This window comes from Lycorma delicatula, chromosome 2 (genome assembly GCF_047948215.1).
Source record: "Lycorma delicatula isolate Av1 chromosome 2, ASM4794821v1, whole genome shotgun sequence".
NCBI classification, from domain to species: Eukaryota; Metazoa; Arthropoda; class Insecta; order Hemiptera; family Fulgoridae; genus Lycorma; species Lycorma delicatula.
Genome location: NC_134456.1, coordinates 177,587,093 through 177,608,765, shown reverse-complemented (window position 1 = coordinate 177,608,765; position 21,673 = coordinate 177,587,093). Strand labels below are relative to the sequence as shown.

General features: G+C 35.4%; 1 protein-coding gene across 3 annotated transcripts in view; it reads right to left on the bottom strand.

Moving 5' to 3' along the window:
- The window catches only part of dgt1 (KAT8 regulatory NSL complex subunit dim gamma-tubulin 1), a 46,895-nt gene that overhangs the window by 9,105 nt on the left and 16,117 nt on the right, over positions 1–21,673 (bottom strand). For all 3 annotated transcript variants that reach the window (XM_075356747.1, XM_075356749.1, XM_075356748.1), the window contains exons 5-7: positions 16,444–16,622; positions 12,899–13,035; positions 2,900–2,944 (exon numbers count right to left, since the gene is read on the bottom strand). In XM_075356747.1, coding sequence (XP_075212862.1) covers positions 2,900–2,944; positions 12,899–13,035; positions 16,444–16,622 — 361 coding nt within the window. The remainder of the gene's footprint in view (positions 1–2,899; positions 2,945–12,898; positions 13,036–16,443; positions 16,623–21,673) is intronic.

Below are 21,673 nucleotides of genomic sequence, written 5' to 3'. Positions count from 1 at the left end.
AAAGAGAATTAAGTGCTGAATTAACATACACAATAAACAAGAACAAAATACAATCAAACCACATATAATCTCTCAGTCAATACAATTTATCCATGTAACAACACAGTGAATGGCAGCAAAACTCCACTTTCTCACTAATTCTAGCATACTGGTATTATTATATTTATCAAGAACACAATTTCTTTAATTTTTGAACATAATTGAGGACCCATTTAATTAATAAAATATAAGTTAATTATGTATATTATGAGACTATTTAAGTGATTAAAATTAACATGAGTTATTTTTTTGTTAAAGTGCCTAGAGAAAAAAATTTTTAATTTTGTAGCCTTCTTGTTTCATCAACTGAATAAATAATTTTATTGTAAAAAATTATGGATATGTGATTTGTTAGGTTTAATGGTTGTTTTTATTTTTCTTATGAAAATATTAAATACCAATTTCAAGAGAACTGATACAGTTTTTTAATAAATCATTTTTGACCTCATTTATAAACAGAAAAATAAATTAACAAAATTGTTGTTTGTTAAAAAAATTGTGAATTACCAGCAGATACATAGAAAATAATACATTGTTGTGACTATATCATTAAAATGAGTAATGAAATGTACTTAAATACATCTCACAAGTTTTCTTGCAAACAATGATGAACTAAAAATCCAGATAGTCAAATAATAAACTGTATAAAAATGAAGAAAGCAGAAACATGGTGCAGAAGAGTGGACACTAGTTATATTGAATATAAAAATACCATTAAATTCATTCATACGAAGGTAAGTCAATTATTATCCATACTTTAGTTATATTTTTGTTTATGTTGGTAGTACTGTCATGTTGCATAGATGCTGTTAGGTTAGTTCCACTATTGCTGCTGCTTCTGCTAAAACTGATGCTTAAGTTTTTTGGGACTCACAAGGCTCAGTACTGAACATTATGAGGAGAGGGGCACGACAATAAACAGTGAGCATTACAGTGAGATGCTTACTGCCAAGCTGAAGCCTGCAATTTGAAGCAAACGCCAAGGACTGCTGTCGAAAGACGTTGTGTTGTTGCACAACAGTGCCCGTCCACATATTGCTGCCCACACTGCTGAAACGCTCCAGAAACTCAACTTTCAAGTACTGGCTCATTCTCCATATAGCCGTGATCTTGCCGCCCCTTCTGATTACCACTTGTTTGGTCCACTCAAATAGGCATTAAGGGGCTGTTGATTTACCTCGGATGAAACAGTGAAAAAAGCAGTACATTCCTGGCTTGCAGCTCAACCAAAAACCTTCTTTTATGAGGGCATCAGGAAATTTGTGCAACAATGGACAAAGTGTGTTGACATGCAAGGGGACTATCTTGAAAAATGATGTACATGTAAGTTTCCTATTTGTATTGCAATAAAATTTATAACTACATTGCGGATAATAACTGACTTACCCTCGTGTACAATTAAACACAATATTTGAAATAATCATCTGATGATGTGGATCATAAAATGATGTTATTTCATTTCAGCACAAAACACTTTCTAATAAATGATGGAAAGGAAGAGAACAAATAATCTCAATAGATGCCAAATACATCCAAACAGAAAAAAATAAGAAGATAAAAGAAACAATGCTCATTGGTTTTTTACATGTTTAAATCCTCTTTAAAGCAAATTATAATAGTAAAGCCAACTACAGAACATCAAGATGTTTGGAATAACACCAATCATCCATTTTTGACAACTAAAGAAAAACACTATCATAAATAGAATTATTTTTTGAATAATTGTAAAACTGAAACAAAATGGTTTCTGTATTGCTGGATCTCGTAAAAATTTAACTAAGTAAATTTTGAGACAAAAAAACCTGGTTAATAGAATATTTTACGTCATGTTCTGGAATAAAACATTCTAAAACCAGTATCTAGTAAATTACTCTAAGAAATATTTTGTGGCGGAATTGTAGAATAGAAGAGAATTTCATGTTATGAGATAATATCTATTGATTCTTTTGATTTTTTATGTTTATAAAATTATTCTGAACACCTTTACTTTTGTTTTAAATTCCTTTACTCAAGGAATTCATATAATTATACTGGTATTTAGAATTCAATATTGAAGTAGATATTACATTACAATAAATATTTAATATTATAACAGTAATCAAGGAAATGACTTCTGAATGGACAATAAATAATTATAAGTTTAATAATATAGTGAAACTAGTTTTTATTACAGGTTTGTATGCTGTCGCGAAGGTAGTTGTAGAGTTAGGACTGATGAAAACCATAAACATAAACTTCATAATCTGGTTAATAAAACCATGCATCCTGGATTGAACTGAACTCTGTAGCTATAGTGGTATACTGCCACATTGCTTCCAAGAACACAGAACTCAATCTCATACAATATATAATGTTGTATTAACAGATTTTTTAAAACATTTTAATGAAATGTATCAAATAAAGTAATTATGAAAGAAAAAAGTAACAATTAATAAATAATTTGAAAAAGGAAAAGAAAATAGGGAAAAAGGAAGCATAGTACAGGGCAAAAAACTAGATTTTACTGTTGCCACAAATAAGTTCTACATTAACAAAGTGCTACAAAAAAAAGGTTGTATAATGTTTTTGGTAAGTCCAGATTTATCCCCCAGCAATTTCTTACCACAGGAGGCAATGGGAGATCGATTCCATAGAAAGAATGAAGTAGAGGAGTTTGTGCTTAATTAGCTTGTGACACATCCTTAAAATGTTTTTATGAAGGGATCTACAAACTCCCCGCATGTTGGGGAAAAAATGAGTGTAGTTTCAGGAAGACTACATAGAAAAGTAATATATGTATTTTATTTTTATTCTGGGCTAATAAATTTTAATAACAAAAGTCCGATTTATATTTGTCAGACCTAGTAAAATAAGTACTTACATCCAGATTTCTTGACTTATTTCTGAATTTTTTCATCTTCTTAGCCTGTAATAATACAGTTCAAAAATTACATATTAATAAAATTAAAACCAAAAAATTAGTAAATTAATAAAATGGTTAATAAAAATTTTGTTAATCAAGACAACAAAAAAATTTTATAAATGAAAGTTAACCTGAGGTCATTGAACAAAGTAAATAACACTTTTATTCTTTTTTTTTTTTGCAGCTTATAAACTTATGTTCTTTCTCATGAAAACAAAGTATATGTATTGCTTATCAGACCACCATTGTGTATTTGTATGTGTGTGTGTGTGTGTGTGTATTTTACTTTTAGTAAATTAAAAATTAACAAAAGTATAAATATGTAAATGAAAAGCAAAAATATTAGTGAATTTTATTGTTAATTTTTTTGAACATAATTTTATTGGTGTAAAAATTGTTTGTTTTTTTATTAGTTTGTTATCAAGATGTATGTTTTGTTAATTTCTACCTAATAGTATCTGTTTTCAAGACAATTCAGATATTTTGTATAAAGAGTAACACCAGAAAAAATAAAATCTATAATACTTTGTTGCTGTAACAATTCAACTGGAAACAACACCAGTACTCTTTTTTTCATATTCCAATTTTTCCGTTCTGAGCAACCTTTAAATCCTCTGTTTTAAATCTTCTTTACTTTGACTATCCTTTGTAATTTATCAAAACATTTTCATGTATTATCTGCTGTTCATTTCTAATTAACAATTTTGGGGGGGGGGAAGCAAAAAACACGTTGGCGTTATCTTCACCCGGAATAAAATTTTAATGAAAAAAATATAAATAAATAACTAAAAAAACTAAAACCTTAAAACTAAAAAAATTAAACAAAAAATTACAACTAATATCACAGCTAAAATTTCTTTTTTTAAAAAAAAGACTTAAAACTAGTATTACAGCCATAAAACTAAAAACATAAAATCTAACAAAAACTAAAAAGAATTTAACAAAGTCCAAGACGGGTGTAAAGGGTTCCAAACTCGGATAACAAGAAGACTAAAATTTAAAATAAAAAACTAATCTAGGTTAAAAACTAAAATATTAAAAAGCTAAAACTTAACTAATAACAGATAAAATATCACTAAAAAAAAACTTAACTAATGTCACTAAAAAATAAATATAAATCACAACAAAAAACTTATAAATAAATAAAACAAAATAAATTTAATGAACTCCATGGGGAGTATAAAAGGATCCTTTTTGGATAACAGAAGAAAATATAAATTAAAAATCAAAAATCATATATAAACAGATATAAAAACAATTTAAATTTATGATGCAAAGCCGCATATCACATGCAATCCACAAGGATGTGGTGCACACATGTTGGTAGATTGTACGCATGTTGGTGCATTTACTTTTGACATTAGATATCCGTATGTAACTCTGGTATGGCCTAACTGCAATCAACAAAGGACTACCTCCTCTTGACAGAGTTTTTTGAAAGATGAGTCCCATGGCAACACAGTGTTTTTAATATATCAGAGTTTATTATTCACTGTGGCATCTAGTCACCTTGTCACTTAGTTCAAAGAGCATGTTTTACACAATTGCTAAAATTGCATGTAGTAACATGATTGGTGAAAGAAGGTTGATTACATGTCTTCAGCAGTGGAATCTATGCATTCATTGCCCACAATTCCTACATAGCTAGGGATCCAGTAGAAACTCACTTGCGTGTTACGATGGTTCAACTCAGATTGCGTTATAGATTTCAGTGACCAATGGATATCTAGAGTAAAAATCTTCCAAAGCTTGGAATGCGCTAAACTAGTCGCAACAAATAAGAATATGACAGTATTTTGTGTTAACAATATTCAAAGCTTTATTGATGGTGTACAGTTCTGCAGTAAATATACTTGTAGTATTAAACAGGCCAAACATATAGATTCTGTTATTAAGAATAAATGCACATCCAACAGTATCATTCTGCTTCAATCCATCTGTGTATACTATTGCATCTGAATTTATTTTGAAGAGAATGTGGTGAAAATTTTTCTGAAAGACATTAGGTGGTGTTGATTGTTTCTTATAAATGGTAAGATCAAAAATAAGATTTATAAGGTTAATTCTTCATGGAGGATAAGAACATGGATAACCTGGAAAAATAGGAGGTATGTCTATGTTTAAAAGCTGTAGTAACTGCCAAATATGTACACCCACAGGTGCAGTGAAATGTGAATGGTCTTCATATCTTTGTAAATTAGGATTTGCAAGAACTGTGGTAAATCCTGGGTGATTCGGTTTCCCTTTAAGACTAGCAAAGTAAGATGCTGAAAGTTAGTCACGTCTATCCCAAAGTGATAGTTCACTGCACTCAACAAGTATGCTAGTCCATGTCTTGTTACAGGGCTCTAAAAGCCCCTGTAATAAGACATAGAGAAGCGTGATATACAGCATCTAACATAATCAGCATGGTATTATGTGCTGAAGAGTAGGCGATACAACCGTAATCTAAATGGGAACAAACTAAGGAAGAATAAAATCACAACATACATGACCTATCGGCTCCCCAATTGGTGTTGCTAAGAGCTCGTAGCATATAGCAGTTTGGAATATTTTGTTTATAGTTCTTTGATGTGTTTGACCCAACTAAGGCTGAGGTTGATAGACATCAACCTAACGTCGGGAGAGATAGGAATTAGCTCACTTTTGAGAAAGATTAACAGAATGGAAGGGAACCAAACCCCGAGAAAAGACTACACATTTTGATTTCTCAGGTGAAAAGGTAAATCTGGTAACCTTGGACCAAGCTTCAAGGCGAGATATTTAGTCCTGTAGTACTCTGCTGTGGCTGTTGAATGGGACGTAATATATATGGCAAAATCATCAACATATAACGAACATGAAACAGGTGGTTGCACACATTCAGTAATACTGTTGATGACAATAGCAAACAAGGTGACACTTAATACACTTCCTTGAGATACTCCATTATCCAAGGTGACACTTCCTGATAAGGAATCTCCAACATGAACAAAGAAAATTTTGTCAATTAAGAAACTCCTGATAAATGCAAGCATACAGCCCTTGACTCCCCATTTTTTAAGGGTATTAAGAATACAATGTTGCCAGGTAGTGTCGTAAGCCTCTTGATATCAATGAAGATAGCAACAAGGCGCTGGCGGAATAAGAAAGCGTTTTGAATAGCTGCTTCCAGTGACATTAAGTAGTCAATGGAAGAACGTCCTTGGCAGAAACCGTATTGTTCTAGACATAGATGACCATGTCTCTCTTAAGTACCATGCGAGTCTGCGGTTCACCATTCTTTCCGTGACTTTACATAAAATGCTTGTCAAAGAGATAGGGTGGTAGCTTGATGGGTTTGCTTTGTCTTTACCAGGTTTAAGTACTAAAAACCCACCGGGTTGGTCTAGTGGTTAACGCGTCTTCCCAAATCAGCTGATCTGGAAGTCGAGTTCCAGCATTCAAGTCCAAGTAAAGCCAGTTATTTTTACACGGATTTGAATACTAGATTGTGATACCGGTGTTCTTTGGTGGTTGGGTTTCAATTAATCACACATCTCAGGAATGGTCAAACTTAGACTGTGCAAGACTTACACTTCATTTACACTCATAGATATCATCCTCATTCATCGTCTGAAGTATTATCTGAAAGGTAATTATCGAAGCCAAAATAGGAAAAAGAAAAGGTTTAAGTACTGGTACAACAATGGCTTCTGACCAGACTGAAGGGAAAAACTTGTGATAAATACACAATAGGTGTTGTAGAACTGAATTAGGAAGGTGTGAGATCATACAGAGACAAATTTTGTGAGGTCCAGGGAAGGTGCCATGTGAGTTTTTAAGTGTGTGTGACAACTTGTTGAATGGAAATGGAGTGTTTAATTCACCAACCGAATCACCAATGTTTAACAGTAGTACTTCCATCTGTAATTTGTACCTCTGAAATTCATTACTGTATGATTAGGTGAGAGACACCAAATGGAAAGAATCTGCCTAGTTACTTGCCATTGCAGAAGGTGATGTAAGGAGTTCTCCTTCATGAATAAGTCTGAGAATGGATTGTTTTGGTGATCCGCAAATTGTACGGTTCTTCCACACAGCAGACATGGGAGTAGTATGCGAGATAGTGTCCACCTATTTCCTCCATGACTTCCTGCTAGTATCCAAGAATACTCAACGACATACCGCTCTAGCCTTACGGTATAAATAATCTAAATGTTCATTTGTAGGCTTGCGGTTAAATTTGCGCAGTGCCTGTCATTGATTGCTAATAGCGTTTTGGCAATCATCATTTCACCAAGGAACAGAAAGACTTCTTAGGTTTCCCGATGTTTGTGGGATTTATCTATTAGCATTGTTAAGTATCAGAGATGTAAGAGAAGTACGTTCGTCAAGGGTGTCTGCACCACCATCATCATACTGTGATGGGAAGGCTTTATGATAACTGTTCCAATCTGTCTTTTCAACAATCCATCTCCATGGTCTTTTATTCACCTTGCAGTTGACACCAATGGTTATAATAATGGGCTTGTGGTCACACTGCCATGAAGGTCGTAACAAGCAGACAGGGAGATGAGGGAGTAAATTCTGTAAACATAAGGAGAGGTCAATGTTTGACAGTATACCAAACGATAAGGATATGAATGTGTATGACCCATCATTCAGCGGACAAAAGTCCAGTCTTGTCTCGCTCTGTCTACCGTATTTCCTCAAGAGAAGCAGAAAGATGAGCTCCAGCAAATATAATGGGCACTGAAATCTCCTACTATTAACGACAGCGATGGGATTTGTTTGGTGAGAGATACAAATTGCAGATATGCAATTTAAGGTTACATGCCTATTAGAGTGCAACCATTCATTCCCAACCCTAGGCAATGTATCCAATGTTAAAGGTATGGCCACACTACAACCTCTCGCTCAAACACTGCAATATGTGCTCGATGTGGCAAAGAAGGCCATGATGACTCTGAATGCCAGTTGGAAGAAAAATGTGTTAACTGTGGGGGATCACATTCAGCTTGCTCATGAGATTACCCAACATTTAAAGAAGTGAGGGCAATTCTAAAAATTTGTACTGATCAGATGCCGGTGGCTTTCTTTTCTGGCCATTCAAAAAGAGTATAAGATGTTACGCTTCTGGAACCCGGTAAAAATGTTGTTGAACATAAAGATAGATCAATGTGTGAAAATGTACCTGATGAAGATGACATAAATGTGTGTGATCCATCGTTCAGCAAGCGGATGTCTAAGTTCTGCCTCAGTTGATCAACTATATTACCTCAGGGAGAACATAATGATGAGACCCAAGAATGGTGATGCGTGTTGAAATTACCAGTTATTAGGCAGAATGTAGGAATTTGGGAAAACAGCTATGTGATCAGGTAGCCTCGCTTAAAACCATTTTAGAACTAACTAACAAATCATACAAGAAAGATAGCTCTAGTGGAAAGACTAACAGTTGTGTACTGAACCCCATGTCAGTCAGTAAAGCACTAAAACTCCTGCTGTACTAACAGTGCAGTAATTTACGAAGATCTTAATGAAGGGATCTATAAAAAAATCATCACCTGGTACAGCATTTCTGGCCTCCCAGGCCTCAAAATCCCCCACCATCACCAAGGTTTCATCATTGGTTGAGGCCAATGAAGTGCCTAATGAAGCAAAGCACTTTTTAAAAATCATTAATACAAAAAAGAAAAACTGCATCGTATTTGACAAATAATCTGTAAACAGTTAACATATGAAAAATATTTCCTATGGCTACGAATATTATTCAGTGGAATGTTTGTGGTCTACGTTCTCACCCTGAGGATATTGGAACACTAATAAAGAAAAAATTCCTTTAGTAATGTGTCTGAAGGAGACTCATCTTCGTCCCCAGGACAATGTATCTTTTAGCTGATATATTTGCAAAAGATATTACTATCAGTTTGACGGCAGGGAAAGAGATATTGTGGCCGTTTTCCTAAAAAAAATCATCACAGCCACCCGTGTCCTGCTAATGACAAACATCCCTGCAGTCTCAGTGAAAATATTAGCGCCATTCCATCTTCCCCACATTCTGATATCAGTAGGGATGATCTATCTAGTCTGTTTCCCAAATTCCTACACCCTGCCCAATGCCCAATGGCATAAGCGTTGAAACTGGCGTTTCAACGCTTATCACCATTCTTGGAGCTCAAGTATCTTCTCCCCAATGTAATATAGTTGATCGACTGAGGTAGAACTTAGACCTCTACTTGCTGAACGTTGGATCACACATGTTTATATCATCTTCATCAGGTACATTTCCATACACTGATCTATTCTTACATTCACCAATGTTGCTACCATGTCTTATCTGGTGCGTTTCCAAAAACTTCTTTAGAAGGATTCATAGACCAGCTGCATAATCTCAGTTAGTAATTGTGATCTGCCTCAGAGTCAGCCAGGTTGATGGGTAGTTCAGAAAGCAGACTGGATCGAGTATAAAGACTCCTTTGGTCGGTATGAGCAGCAGCGTGATCCACCAACTTACCAAGTTTATACACCAGATTCTCGATAGCGTGAATGACTTCATCTCCCTTTAACATCTGGAAAGCCAAGGCAGCCTGCTGTTCCTTGGTGGGATGAAGAGTGCAGGTGTGCACTAAGAGATCAGTGCAGGGCTTTATGAAATTTCAATCAAAGACCAGTGACTGAATTGCTCTGCGCCTTCTGCAACGCAAGAGCTGTTTGCTGTCGAGTTGTTTGGTGTGATAAAACGGAATTCTTGGTTGAATGATGTCAAATCCATTTCTTGAACACCATCAAGAGTTGTATGGAGAAAGGTTCCAATCATGTAAGGATTGGTACAGTCACCACAGCCAATTGGACTGCAAAGTGGTGATAACCTTGTTTCTGCACCAGTTGATATAACGACCACATTCAGAAGGTCGTTTAAGGCTTGCATCATCATACTGCCCTGAGTTTGGGAGATATAAATTGCAGGTAGAAAATAGCCCATTGATGATTGGAGACTCACAAAATGAATGAAACATACCCTTTTCTTATAATGAAATAAGGTATACCCTGAATAATTCTTATGACACTTTCCTTGGAAATGATAACATCAAGCTTAGTATGTTATCACATCTCCCAGACATACATATGTTTTGTGTATCTAAAACAAAATTTTCTCTGCCCAGGTGTTTCCAGATTCTTGGCCAGAGGCACTGGTTATCCCCATACTAAAACCTGGTAATGATAAATCATGCCAGACAAGTTATCATCGTATCTCCTTGACCAATACCCTGCGCAAGGTGATGGAACAAATGGTGAACCGTTGTCTAGTGTGATACTCCTTGAGAGAAACTCCCTGATTGCCCCAAAACAATGTGGTTTCTGCCAGAGTAGATTATCTAGTGATCAAGTAGTTGCCCTGGAAGCTGCTACTAAAAATGCCTTCCGCCTTGTTGCTGTATTTTTCAATTTACAAAGGCGTCCGACATGGCATGGAGGAGAGGAATCCTAAATACAGTTCATTGATAGGGTGTAGGGAGTTTTCTCAGTAGTCGGTACTTTCAAGTTCAAGTTGGAGCGACGGTATCTGAAACTTTCACACTGGAAAACAGAGTACCTCAAGGAAGTGTCCTAAGTGTTACTTTGTTTGATGTAGCCATAAATAATATAACAAACTGCATGCAAAAACCAATTATATATTCTTTATTTGTAAGTGATTCTCTATTTACATAGCATGTGAAATGTTAGCTACTGGTGACAGGCTGCTTCAAAACACAATAGCCCACTAAGAATCATGGTATAAATCTATTGGATTTACATTTTCTCCAGAAAAAAATGAAGTGCATTTGCTTTTACCAGTTGAGGGAACATGTTGACCCTCAACTGTATTTACATGGTGAACCAGTAGAGGCATACATGCGGTTAGGTTTCTAGGAATGTGGTTAGACCAATGACTAATGTAGGTACCACATTTGAAGAAGCTGAAGGTAAAATGTCTAAACATGTTAGACATGCTGAGGGTTCTATTTAATACCCATTGGAGAGCTGATCATATATGCAAATTGCGTTTCTACCAAGCTCTAGTTGGTTCCTGGTTAGACTATGGGTGTTTGGCTTATTCATTGATGCCAGCTACCGCACTAAAAAGGCTCAGTGCAGTCCATCAATCATTCATCCATCTTGCCACGGGTCCTTTTCGTTCTAGCCCCATGGTAAGTCTGCTGGTGGACAGTAGTGAGCCACCTCTTTGTAATAGACAGAAGCAAATGATATGCTCCTACATGGCTCGCATTAAAGTGCAACCAACTCATCCAACCTTTGATGTGGTATTCCTGAACCAGCATGCTAACCAATACCAGGAACAGCTTCTGTGTTTTACAGTTTTTCTTTCACTGCTCCACTAGGCATCAGAGCTCAACTCCTTTTCTCAGCTCTAAATATACAAATACCTCCAGTTCTTGCTGTTGCTCCATGTTATTTGCCCCCTAGGCAGTCTTCTCCCATTAATTACTACATTGATCTCTATCAATATAAGAGGGTTATTTTTTCCAGGTCTGATCGGTCACGAAATTAAAACCACAGTGAAAATAGAAAATTTTTTATTTGTAACAAGTACTTACAAAGTTATGCTATTTCTCTACATAGTCGCCACTCCGATTTAGACGTCTGTCGTAGCGTGGTACCAAATTTCCAATATCCTCGAAAACACAGGCGGCTCCGTTCTATGACTTCAGCCATATTTCTACGCTGGTCTGCAGCTCGATGTCTGTGCCAAAATGTTCAGTGTATCATTTCACAAATGACTAGACGTAATACAACTATGAGCTTCTGCTGGATCCCCAGCTGTACAGGAATTTCAGGCAATGAGCACGTAGATAGTGCAGCAAAAGAGGCTTGTTTTCGGCCTCCTTTACTAGTTGTGTGGCTTCTAATGATCTTGTCTGTTTCCTGAAGAAGTTCATGATGAGTGGCAAAGTGAGTGAGATGCTACCATGAACAATATACTTCACCCAATTAAGAACATTGTTTCTTCACCATGCACAATTAATTGTTGAGAGGAGGTTATTATCTGCCATTTGCAAATAGGGCACACTAGGCTCACTCATGGATATCTGATGACTCAAACAGATGCACCAGTTTGTGTTCACTGTGACTGTTAACTAACAATGCACCACATCCTTGTGGATTGTACCTGTTATGCGACATTACTTCACAAATTTAAACATGCAAACTATTCTTGGGAATGGAATGAAATTATCTTTTGTTTTATGATTCCTTACAGCCATCAGTTTGTATTCAAATATTTGAATTACTATGTTTCAACTACGCCATTTGCCATGGGGCACATGATAGGTAATTTTATTGTATTAATCAAATATATAGAGTGATAGCGCTTTGTTTTTATTCTGATCTTGGCATATGCTCCAGGTGTTTCCATTTTAAGATATATTTTTTTTTCAAAATGTTTTTGTTTTTAATTAATTTTAGATTGTGGATTTTTAACATTAACTTTTAAAACACATACATATCGTGTTCGGATGATGATAATGCTGAACTGTTTTTCGTCCAGAAAAAAAAAATTATAAATGGTAAATCACAATTTATCTTAATTTTTTAATTCATCTTTATTGTTTCACTGCAATAATTCATTATTTTAATCTTATTCTTGTTAATTTTCGAATAGTTTCCCTCTTTACAGGAGGAGGCAAGGATAATATGAATTAAAAACCAAAAAAATGTTAATTTTCCTTCTAAGGACTTACAAATCTTTCTTCCCATTCCTTTAATGTTTATTCTATAATCTATAGTTGACTCACTCTCAATAAATTTTGGCTTGCTTCTCATTATCTTCTACCTACTATTGAAGCAGTTAGAATATAATAAATTATAATAAAGCATTGATTTTAACATATTTTTATAATCAATTGTAAATATTATTAAAGCCATGATAAGAAAAACATAGAATAACACTAATATACAATAATCAAATTTTATCATAAAAAAATGTCAACATACCTGGTTGCGTTTTTCCTTCACTCTCATGTGAAGGACACCTTCCTCACCAGTTCGTTTATGAAACTGATTAAGTGCTTTTAGTTTTTCATATAACTTTAGTTCCTTTGGAGAAGTTTTGCTTTGTTCATAAATAGTTGCTGTGAAAACAAAGTGAATTTAATACTGCAGAATTGTGATATATTAATTTAAAATAAAATGACAAAGTAACATACAAAGGCTAAACACTTTTTTTCCAAATGGTTGATAAAAAATTAACAAATATAAGAAAGGATTTATTTAAGTTGGATAGTGTATGCTTGAATGTTGCCTAAGTCAACAAATATGCAACCATCCCCTGTTTGGATGATTTGGAGGTCTCTAAATTCATGAACTTGACTCATGATGACTCATCCTCAATTACAATCAGTCCAGGATATTCATTTCCTTTTTTATTATAGTGCTCAAGAAATGCCAATGGTGTGGTTTTTCTTTGAGTTTTGGCCAATTCAGTCAGTTATTTATACACCTTGAATAAATTATTTTGAAGCCCAGTCCTGTTTGTCACAAATCTATACAGAGTTACACTAAAAATTTATGGAAATTTTTTAAAAGTTCAGAAATTGATTATCCCCTACAGTTTCTTCAATTTTTTGGATATATTCAAAACTACCTGTCCTTCCAACAATGTTTTAAAGTGTTTTAACTTATCAAATTATTAGCATAAACATAACCGAATTTTGTGGATGAAATATGTAGGACTGTCTCCTTCCACTTAAATAAATTAAATCATGCCACTCATCATGTAATTTTCAGAAGTAAAAAAGACAGGTTGCTTTGTTCACATCAACCAATGCTTTAGCAGCACTGTACAAAATGGAAAGCACATGGCCATGATTATAGATTGCTGTAGTTTGTGGACAAGCGATGTGTTCTTATATTTGTACAGTTCTTTCGCTTTATTTTTAATAAGTAATTGGCAATTCATTTTGGAATAGTCCTAGTAACTTTAAAAACCAAAAATTATGAAATAAATAAATAAGACTTAATTGACAATTGTAAAGTAAAATGTTTTAATGCATGAAATATATTTTATACTTTATATTTAACTAAATTTAACAGAGTAAATAATAATAAACAGCATTTATTTTCAATTTAATATGATGTAATTAAAGTTTTGCCAAGTTCAGGCTTCTTACAATACTGTTCCTTATTATTTATACTCTCATAAATCTAGAAAAAATCATTGTTTTTAAGTCTGAATCAATACTTATCAACAAATTACATGCGAATTTTTATGTACAGCATATGCTTCAATTACATGATTTAGATTTTAGAATAAATATCAATGTGCACAAGGGCTTAGTTCTTAAAACTTAGTTTCTTTTTCGAGCTGTTATTTAATAGCAAATACGAGGGTAATCAATTATTATCTGCAATGTAGTTATAAATTTTATTGCAATACAAATAGGATTTTTCAACATAGTCCCCTTGCATTTCAACGCACTTGGTCCATCGTTGCACAAGCTTCTTGATGCCCTCATAAAAGAAGGTTTTCGGTTGAGCTGCGAACCAGGAATGCACTGCTTCTTTCACTGTTTCGTCCAAGGTAAATCGATGACCCCCAAAATGCCTCTTTGAGTGGACCAAATAAGTGGTAATCAGAAGGGGCAAGATCAGGACTATATGGAGGATGAGCCAGTACTTCAAAGTTGAGTTTCTGGAGCGTTTCAGCAGTATGTGGACAGGCATTGTTGTGCATCAACACAACACCTTTCAACAGCAGTCCTCGGCATTTGCTTCGAATTGCAGGCTTCAGCTTGGCAGTAAGCATCTTACTGTGTTTATTGTCATGCCCCTTTCCTCATAATGTTCCAGTACTGGGCCTTGTGAGTCACAAAAAACCATAAGCATCAGTTTTCCTGCGGACGGTTGGGTCTTGAACTTTTTTTGCAGGGCGAATTTGGATGTTTCCATTCCATACTCTGCCGTTTACTCTCCGGCTCGTAATGATGGATCCATGTGTTGTCACCAGTGATGATTCTGTCTAAGATGCCCCATTCATTTCAAATGTTTTTGGCAGATATCCAAGCGCGTTTGTTTATGCAACTGTGTGAGTTGTTTTGGGACCCACCTTATACAGACTTTATGAAACCCAAGTCTGTAGTGGATGATTTTGTAGGCAGAACTGTGACCAACTTGCAGACGATGTGCCACTTTATCAATAGTTAATCGTCTGTCTAAGAAAACCATGTCACATGTATGCTCAATGTTTCCCTCATTTGTGGTGGTAAACGGTGTCTGGCTCCTTCATCGTGTGTAACACTTGTGGGACCATTTTTGAATTTTTCAATCCATTTCTAGACACTCTGTTGCAGCAACACACTATTCCTGTACTGTACTATAAGTCTTCGATGAATTTCATCCCCTAACACATCTTCCAACCACAAAAAATGGATCACTGAACATTGCTCTTCTTTGGTGCAAACATAAAGCAGAGCAGCCATGGTTAACAGCAGGGCAGCAATAATGGAACTAACCTAGCAGCATCAAACCTGCACAAACATAAGAACGATTAAACCACGCATGCGTCATCTATGCAACACGACAGTACTACCAACATAAACGAAAATATAACTAAATTGCAGATAATAATTGACTTACCCTTGTAATTCATTTTTTGCTATTTCCTATTTCCAAAGAGTGGTTAAAAAAATTTTATTTAAAATTATTTTCTAGCAAATATCAGATCAATGAAATTTTTTTAATAATTAATTAATATCATCAACAAATCTGCTTTTAAATATAACTTTTTTTTGACAATGTTACAAGCAATCCTTACAAAAAAACAATTTTGCCACAGAATGAAAAATTATAATGTTATATAAAATAATCACTAGATCACAGGGTGTATCATATTGAAGAACCAATGTCAAACCAAACTGAACTGAACTGAACTGCTTCGTCTAGTTACCCTCACCAGTTGACCATCTCAAAGAGAATACTGTTAATAACAAAATGCAGCTCCAACCGTTCACTTAATATCTCTCCAATGTAATTAAACGTTTGATAAATTCACAATGGCTGACAACACACAAATGACATTATTGCAGGATGATGAGTGGGAGAAAGCAACAGAGAACTGAAAGAGACTATAAATGCATGAATTTAATGGCAGGCAGAGAGCTTAGCAGAATTACAAGAATTCCCTTTTCACGGAGAAATTTCCATAATTTGATTTTGTTCTCTTACATAATATGTTTGTTTTTAAAATTCAATTATTGTAGGATAACTGTTCAACTACAATAGTATGTCATCTAGGTTGTTGTATGACAATTTATAGTTAGAATAAGAGACCATTGGTGAAGCACTAATTTTTTTTTATAATAATGAAATACTATAAGTCCATTAATAATTACTGTCATAAAATAAATGTGCACAAGTATCACAGATTAGAAAAAAAAATAGCTTATCAATAAATAACAATTTATTACATATTTTTCATTAAAAAATTTTTAAAAACTCAAGATTTTTAAAGATTCCGTAATTACATTTTAGTTAATACTTACTCATATTATTTTTGCTGATTGCTTCTTTTTCTTTCAACAGGCTATGGTAATATTTTCGTTTTCTTTCCTTTAATACATGTTGCAGTCTTTTGAACTGATCAATGTATAAAGATTGAAGTCTGCACATTTTTTCTTTTACAATTAATGCAACTTCTTCAGCTGTATAGATACCAGCATGTCTGCAACAGCAAGAAATATTCTGTTCTAAAAAAAAATTACTCATGATACTACACTAATATATTTTCCCATGATAATATATTCATAAATTGCAAGTTAATCTGTAATATATATATAGTTTTTAACAACAATTTTATGTTGATGAACGGACTTTCCAAACGAATTATGTACTGCTAAGTGTTCTCTTATATTATACTAGCTCCCCATCACAGTTTCACCCGTGCTACATGGTTACTTGCATTTCCTGTAGCAGTAAAATCTTTTTATTTTAAGATTTTAGTCAAGTAACTGGAAGTCATACCAGCCAGTCATACATATAGCAACGGTGGCAGTGGCTGTGTAGGTTGAGTCAGCGCCATACATCTTTGCACCCCTTAAAAAAATTAGAATTAAAAAAAATCTGAAAATAATTTTTAAATATTAATTTGAAGAGAACTTTGCAAGCCCAAACTTAAATCACTTCTCGGCCTCTGACCCCATGCTGTAAAACTTTGTATATACTGCTACCAGCAATTTTGCTCCGACCTTGCTAGTAGTCTATATTAGGAGCTTTTAAGCTTTGACTTTTTCGAGTGGGGTTGCATGAGAACGGGCGGCCTTGCTCGGAATAACTAAGTTGAACGCTCACCTGTCTTGTGGCAGATGTTAGGTTTTATTCAAACTGCAGCTGTAGTGCCTAGCAATGCAGTTATTATATTGTTTTTAATAAGCTGTGATACAGCAATCCGGGGGAGTTTGTCTCAAAGACCTGGTTGGTTTAGCCATGGACTTGGTTACCAGTGACCCCTTCCTGCCAAGAAGGTCACCAGGCAGGTCTCTGCCAAGGCCACGGTCTTCTGTTAAAGAGTCATGGAGGTCTCCATGAGAGGGGAGGCCCTACCCTCTTGTGCACCAGCGGATTGCACGAAAAATCTGGCCAAAACCTCTGTGTCAAGCTGTACGGGAAAGACTACGGTTGGAACCATGCAGGGAGAGCAAGGCAGTGGAGGGTGAGACAAGGCTGAAAGACAGCTCCTTGCGTCAAGAATGGTAGAGTACAGTGGTGTGGTTGTCGGCTCTGTCCTGGACAACTCCATGGTGAAGCCTCATGAAGGGGTCTAGCTCGGGATCTGAGGATCTAGCTGGGATAGGGAGGATCAAGGGTATACAGTCCACATGGGCCAAAGTATCCTCAAAACAGGAGTCAAGGATTTCAGTTGATTTAGACAGCTGGTAGACTCGTACCTTTCTGAATGTTTCTTGATGGTTGCTGAACTGGCGTTGAAAAACCAAAATTGAGCCCTTGTTCAGTTGTTTCTTGACTGTCAGGCAACGTGGATCAGGTGGTGGAAGGAGTTAAGGACTTCAAACCAGAAACGGAGAGGGTCCTTGGTGAGATCCACACTTCTCTGAAACAAGTGAAGAAGGTAAAAAGCCTGTCTCCTTCACTGCGTTAACAGCCGCGCTGGGGCCTAGCCGGGTTAGTCCCCTGCCACCAGTCCAGGCACCAGCTATAAAGATTAAGTGAGCCACCGTCAAAGTGATCCCTCTGATGCTTGGTCCGGGGGCTTCGTCTGCGATGAACCCATTAGCTCCATCAGATGATGGAGCTAACCCTGAAGAAGGTTCTGGGCCTGCAGAAGGAAAGGTTCCAGATTTCCTGAGTCACAAAAACAAGGGACCATGGAATCGTTTTGGAGATTGTTAATGAGCAGCAGGCGAAGCAGCTGCTGGAGTCCTACATTCTTAGGAAGAACGGCCTGCAGGCACAGTTGCTAGCTGAGCGGAGGCCTCAAATATTGGTCTACGATTTGCCAAGGGTAACGAGGGTAGAGGAGCTCGAAATCCTCAGGGCTATGCACAGCAAAAATCCCAATATCCTGTGTTGAATATGACTGTCAAGGACTTCCTCAACAGGACCAGAGTGGCCTGGCAGTTGGGGTGAAAAGAGGCCCCAAAGAGTCACTGGATAATTGAGACCTTACCAAAGATCTAACAGGTCTTGGAGGCCGGTGGTCAGCTGTTCCTTGGATGGAACTCTTGTAGGGTTGTCGACTATACATAAGTACCCCGGTGCTTCAAATGTCATGGCTTTGGGCACACCTCTCTCTACTGTAGAGCACAGTCAGAGATGTATGGTCATTGCGCCCTTGCTGGGCACAAGGCAGTTAACTGGCCTAAGACCGTACCTGCAAAGTGCGCTCCCTGTGCCTTGGTGAAAGGCTTTGATGCTGGACACTGGGTCGGCGGCAAACAATGCAGATCATATGACATAGATCAGGCAAAGATCGTGAACAATATGATGTATGGCGATGCCTGAATTGGGGGAAGCTTTTGAGGATGATCGTCACCTTAGTGAATGAGACGATCCTCTGGTATGTAAACCATTGTAACAGCGCTTAGTCTACATCATTATGATGACTAGGCTGAAATAAAATTTGTTTCAAAATGTTTCTTAATTTTTTCATGGTTCTTCCATATCACTGATATGGTCAAGTGATCTATGCCACTTAGGCAATGTCCTTATTAGTTTCACCATTCTCTAACCACCAGATAATGTGCGCCTTTTCCTCTAGCATGAATTTTTTTTGTGAAGTCATAATTAAATCACTATTAAATGAACAACACAGGATACATCAAATAAAATACTTCACCCACACAATATGATACGTTCACAGCAAAAGATTAATAACAACTGAATGTGGCTCTGATTCAGTTTGCAATAATCTGGTAGTTCAGAAGAATAATCTGGTACAGGTTAAAGAAAAACAAAAACTATAGTACATATGTAGTAAAAAGGAAAAGGTGATTCATTTTAACCATCAAAATATTTCTGTAGCTACAATGTAGACATACCATGTTACTGATGAGTCACTTCCGACCATCATTATAGTGACAAAGTGTTGCACTCCAGTAGAAAAAATAAGTCACAATAACTGATATGTCACATTACAACCGATGTAATTATAAACAATATACATACTGTATTTATGTATTAACAGCATATAAAACCAACCAAGAGATAAGTTTTTTGTCACTACATCCGATATGTCATTACAAACAATACTAACTGGTATTAACAGCATACAAACCAACAAAGAGACAAGTTTTTTGTCACTATATCCAATGTCACAGTAAACGATACTTATTGTATATCTAAAAACCTTCTCAGTTATGCGAAGAAACATAGATGAAAATTTGTTTGCAAATGATTGAGTAGTTTCTATGTTTATCCCGAACTAACAAAAATCCTCTTCTTCTGACTATATATAACTATTCCTCTTATATAGGTGCATAAAAACCACAAAAAAGGGGAAATATATATCCCTTTATTGTCCAGCATTTCTGGATTAGCTGGCTTTGTGTCTAACCCTGCATTTTAATAATTTTCACAAAAGTTTACTTTACTAGATATCAGTATTTATTGTTTAACATCTTATTGTTAAAAAATATTTTCTTTTTGAAGTATTTTATTTTTGATATAAGTTCTTATAAACGGTATGTAATCATTTTTGCAAAATGGCAAATTTATTTTTAGGTGAACTTTCACAATTGCTATTATTTTTTTATTGTTGTTACAATGAATTAATTCATTTAACAAAAAAATCAATAATAATTTTTTCAACATTAACAATCTATTCAGATAGCTTAATTACGAGAAAAATTTACTACATAAAAGGTTACTTACTGGAACTGTGGAATTGATATTAAAGATACAGAAGTCAATTAGCACAAGGCCACTTTACCATTAAAATTAATCCATTCGCCAGAGAAATGACAGTAATATAACAAAGAATGCATTTTAAGATGTGTAAATATGTAACTGGAATCTGCCCATAGATAACCCTAGCTGTCAATGTAGTTACTGCCAAACAATATTATTGGCGCCATTTTCTTTCTTTGACAGCAGACAAAGATTTTCAACTCGCAACAATACACGCGTCATACAACAGCCTAGTTTTAATTAGTGTTGAACATGTCAAGTTTTGTACCTACAAACTACAATTTGCAGACAGCATTGATTTTATGTTACCATTTAAAGAAAACTACTGCAGAATCGCATCGAATGCTTGTTGAAGCTTACAGTAAGCATGTTCTTGGTAAATCACAGTGCTTTATGAGTGGTTTAAAAAATTCAAACGTGGCGAATTTGATATAAGAATTGAAGAACTTGGAAACCGCCAAAAAAGTTTGACGACAGCGAATTGCATTGCAAGCATTGTTAGATGAGGATGATGCTCAATTGCAACAGCAACTTGAAGAACAATTAAATGAAACATGTGAAGTCGTCTCCATATGTTTGAAGGCTATGGGAAAGATCCAGAAGATGGGAAAATAGGTTCCACATGAACAGAATGAAAGACAGCAAGAAAATCAAAAGTTGCAAAATGCTGCTCGCCAGGTACAAAAGAAAATAATTTCTACATCAAATTATGACAGATGATGAGAAGTGGATATATTTTGAGAATCCTAAACATAAAAGATCATGGGTAACTCCAGGCGAACCATGAACATCAATTTCAAGGCCAAATTGCTATGGAAAGAAGACAATGCTGTGTATTATGAGCTGCTAAAACCTGGAAAAACCATAAATACTAAACGCTAACGACAACAAATGATCAATTTGAATCAAGCATTGCGTGAAAAATGATCAGAATATCAAAAAAGACAACACAAAGTGATTTTGCTTCATGATAATGCACTATCACACACAGCAAAACCGGTCAAGGAAACGATTGAGGCGTTCAGTTGGAAAACACTTTTGCATGCGGCTTACTCACCAGACTTGGCTCAAACCAACTACTATTTATTCGCATCATTGGGACATGCCCTTGCTGAGCAGCACTTCACTTCTTATGAAAACGTAGTACAAAAATGGCTTGATGACTGGCTTGCCTAAAAAAAGCAACAGTTTTTTTGACATGGCATTCATAAATTGTCAGAGAAATAGGAAAAATGTACAGCTGGCGATGAAAAATATTTCAAATAAAATATTTTTTTATCATTTTCATACAATAAACATGTATTTTCTGTACAAAAATTCCGGTTTCATATTTACACACCTGGTAAATAA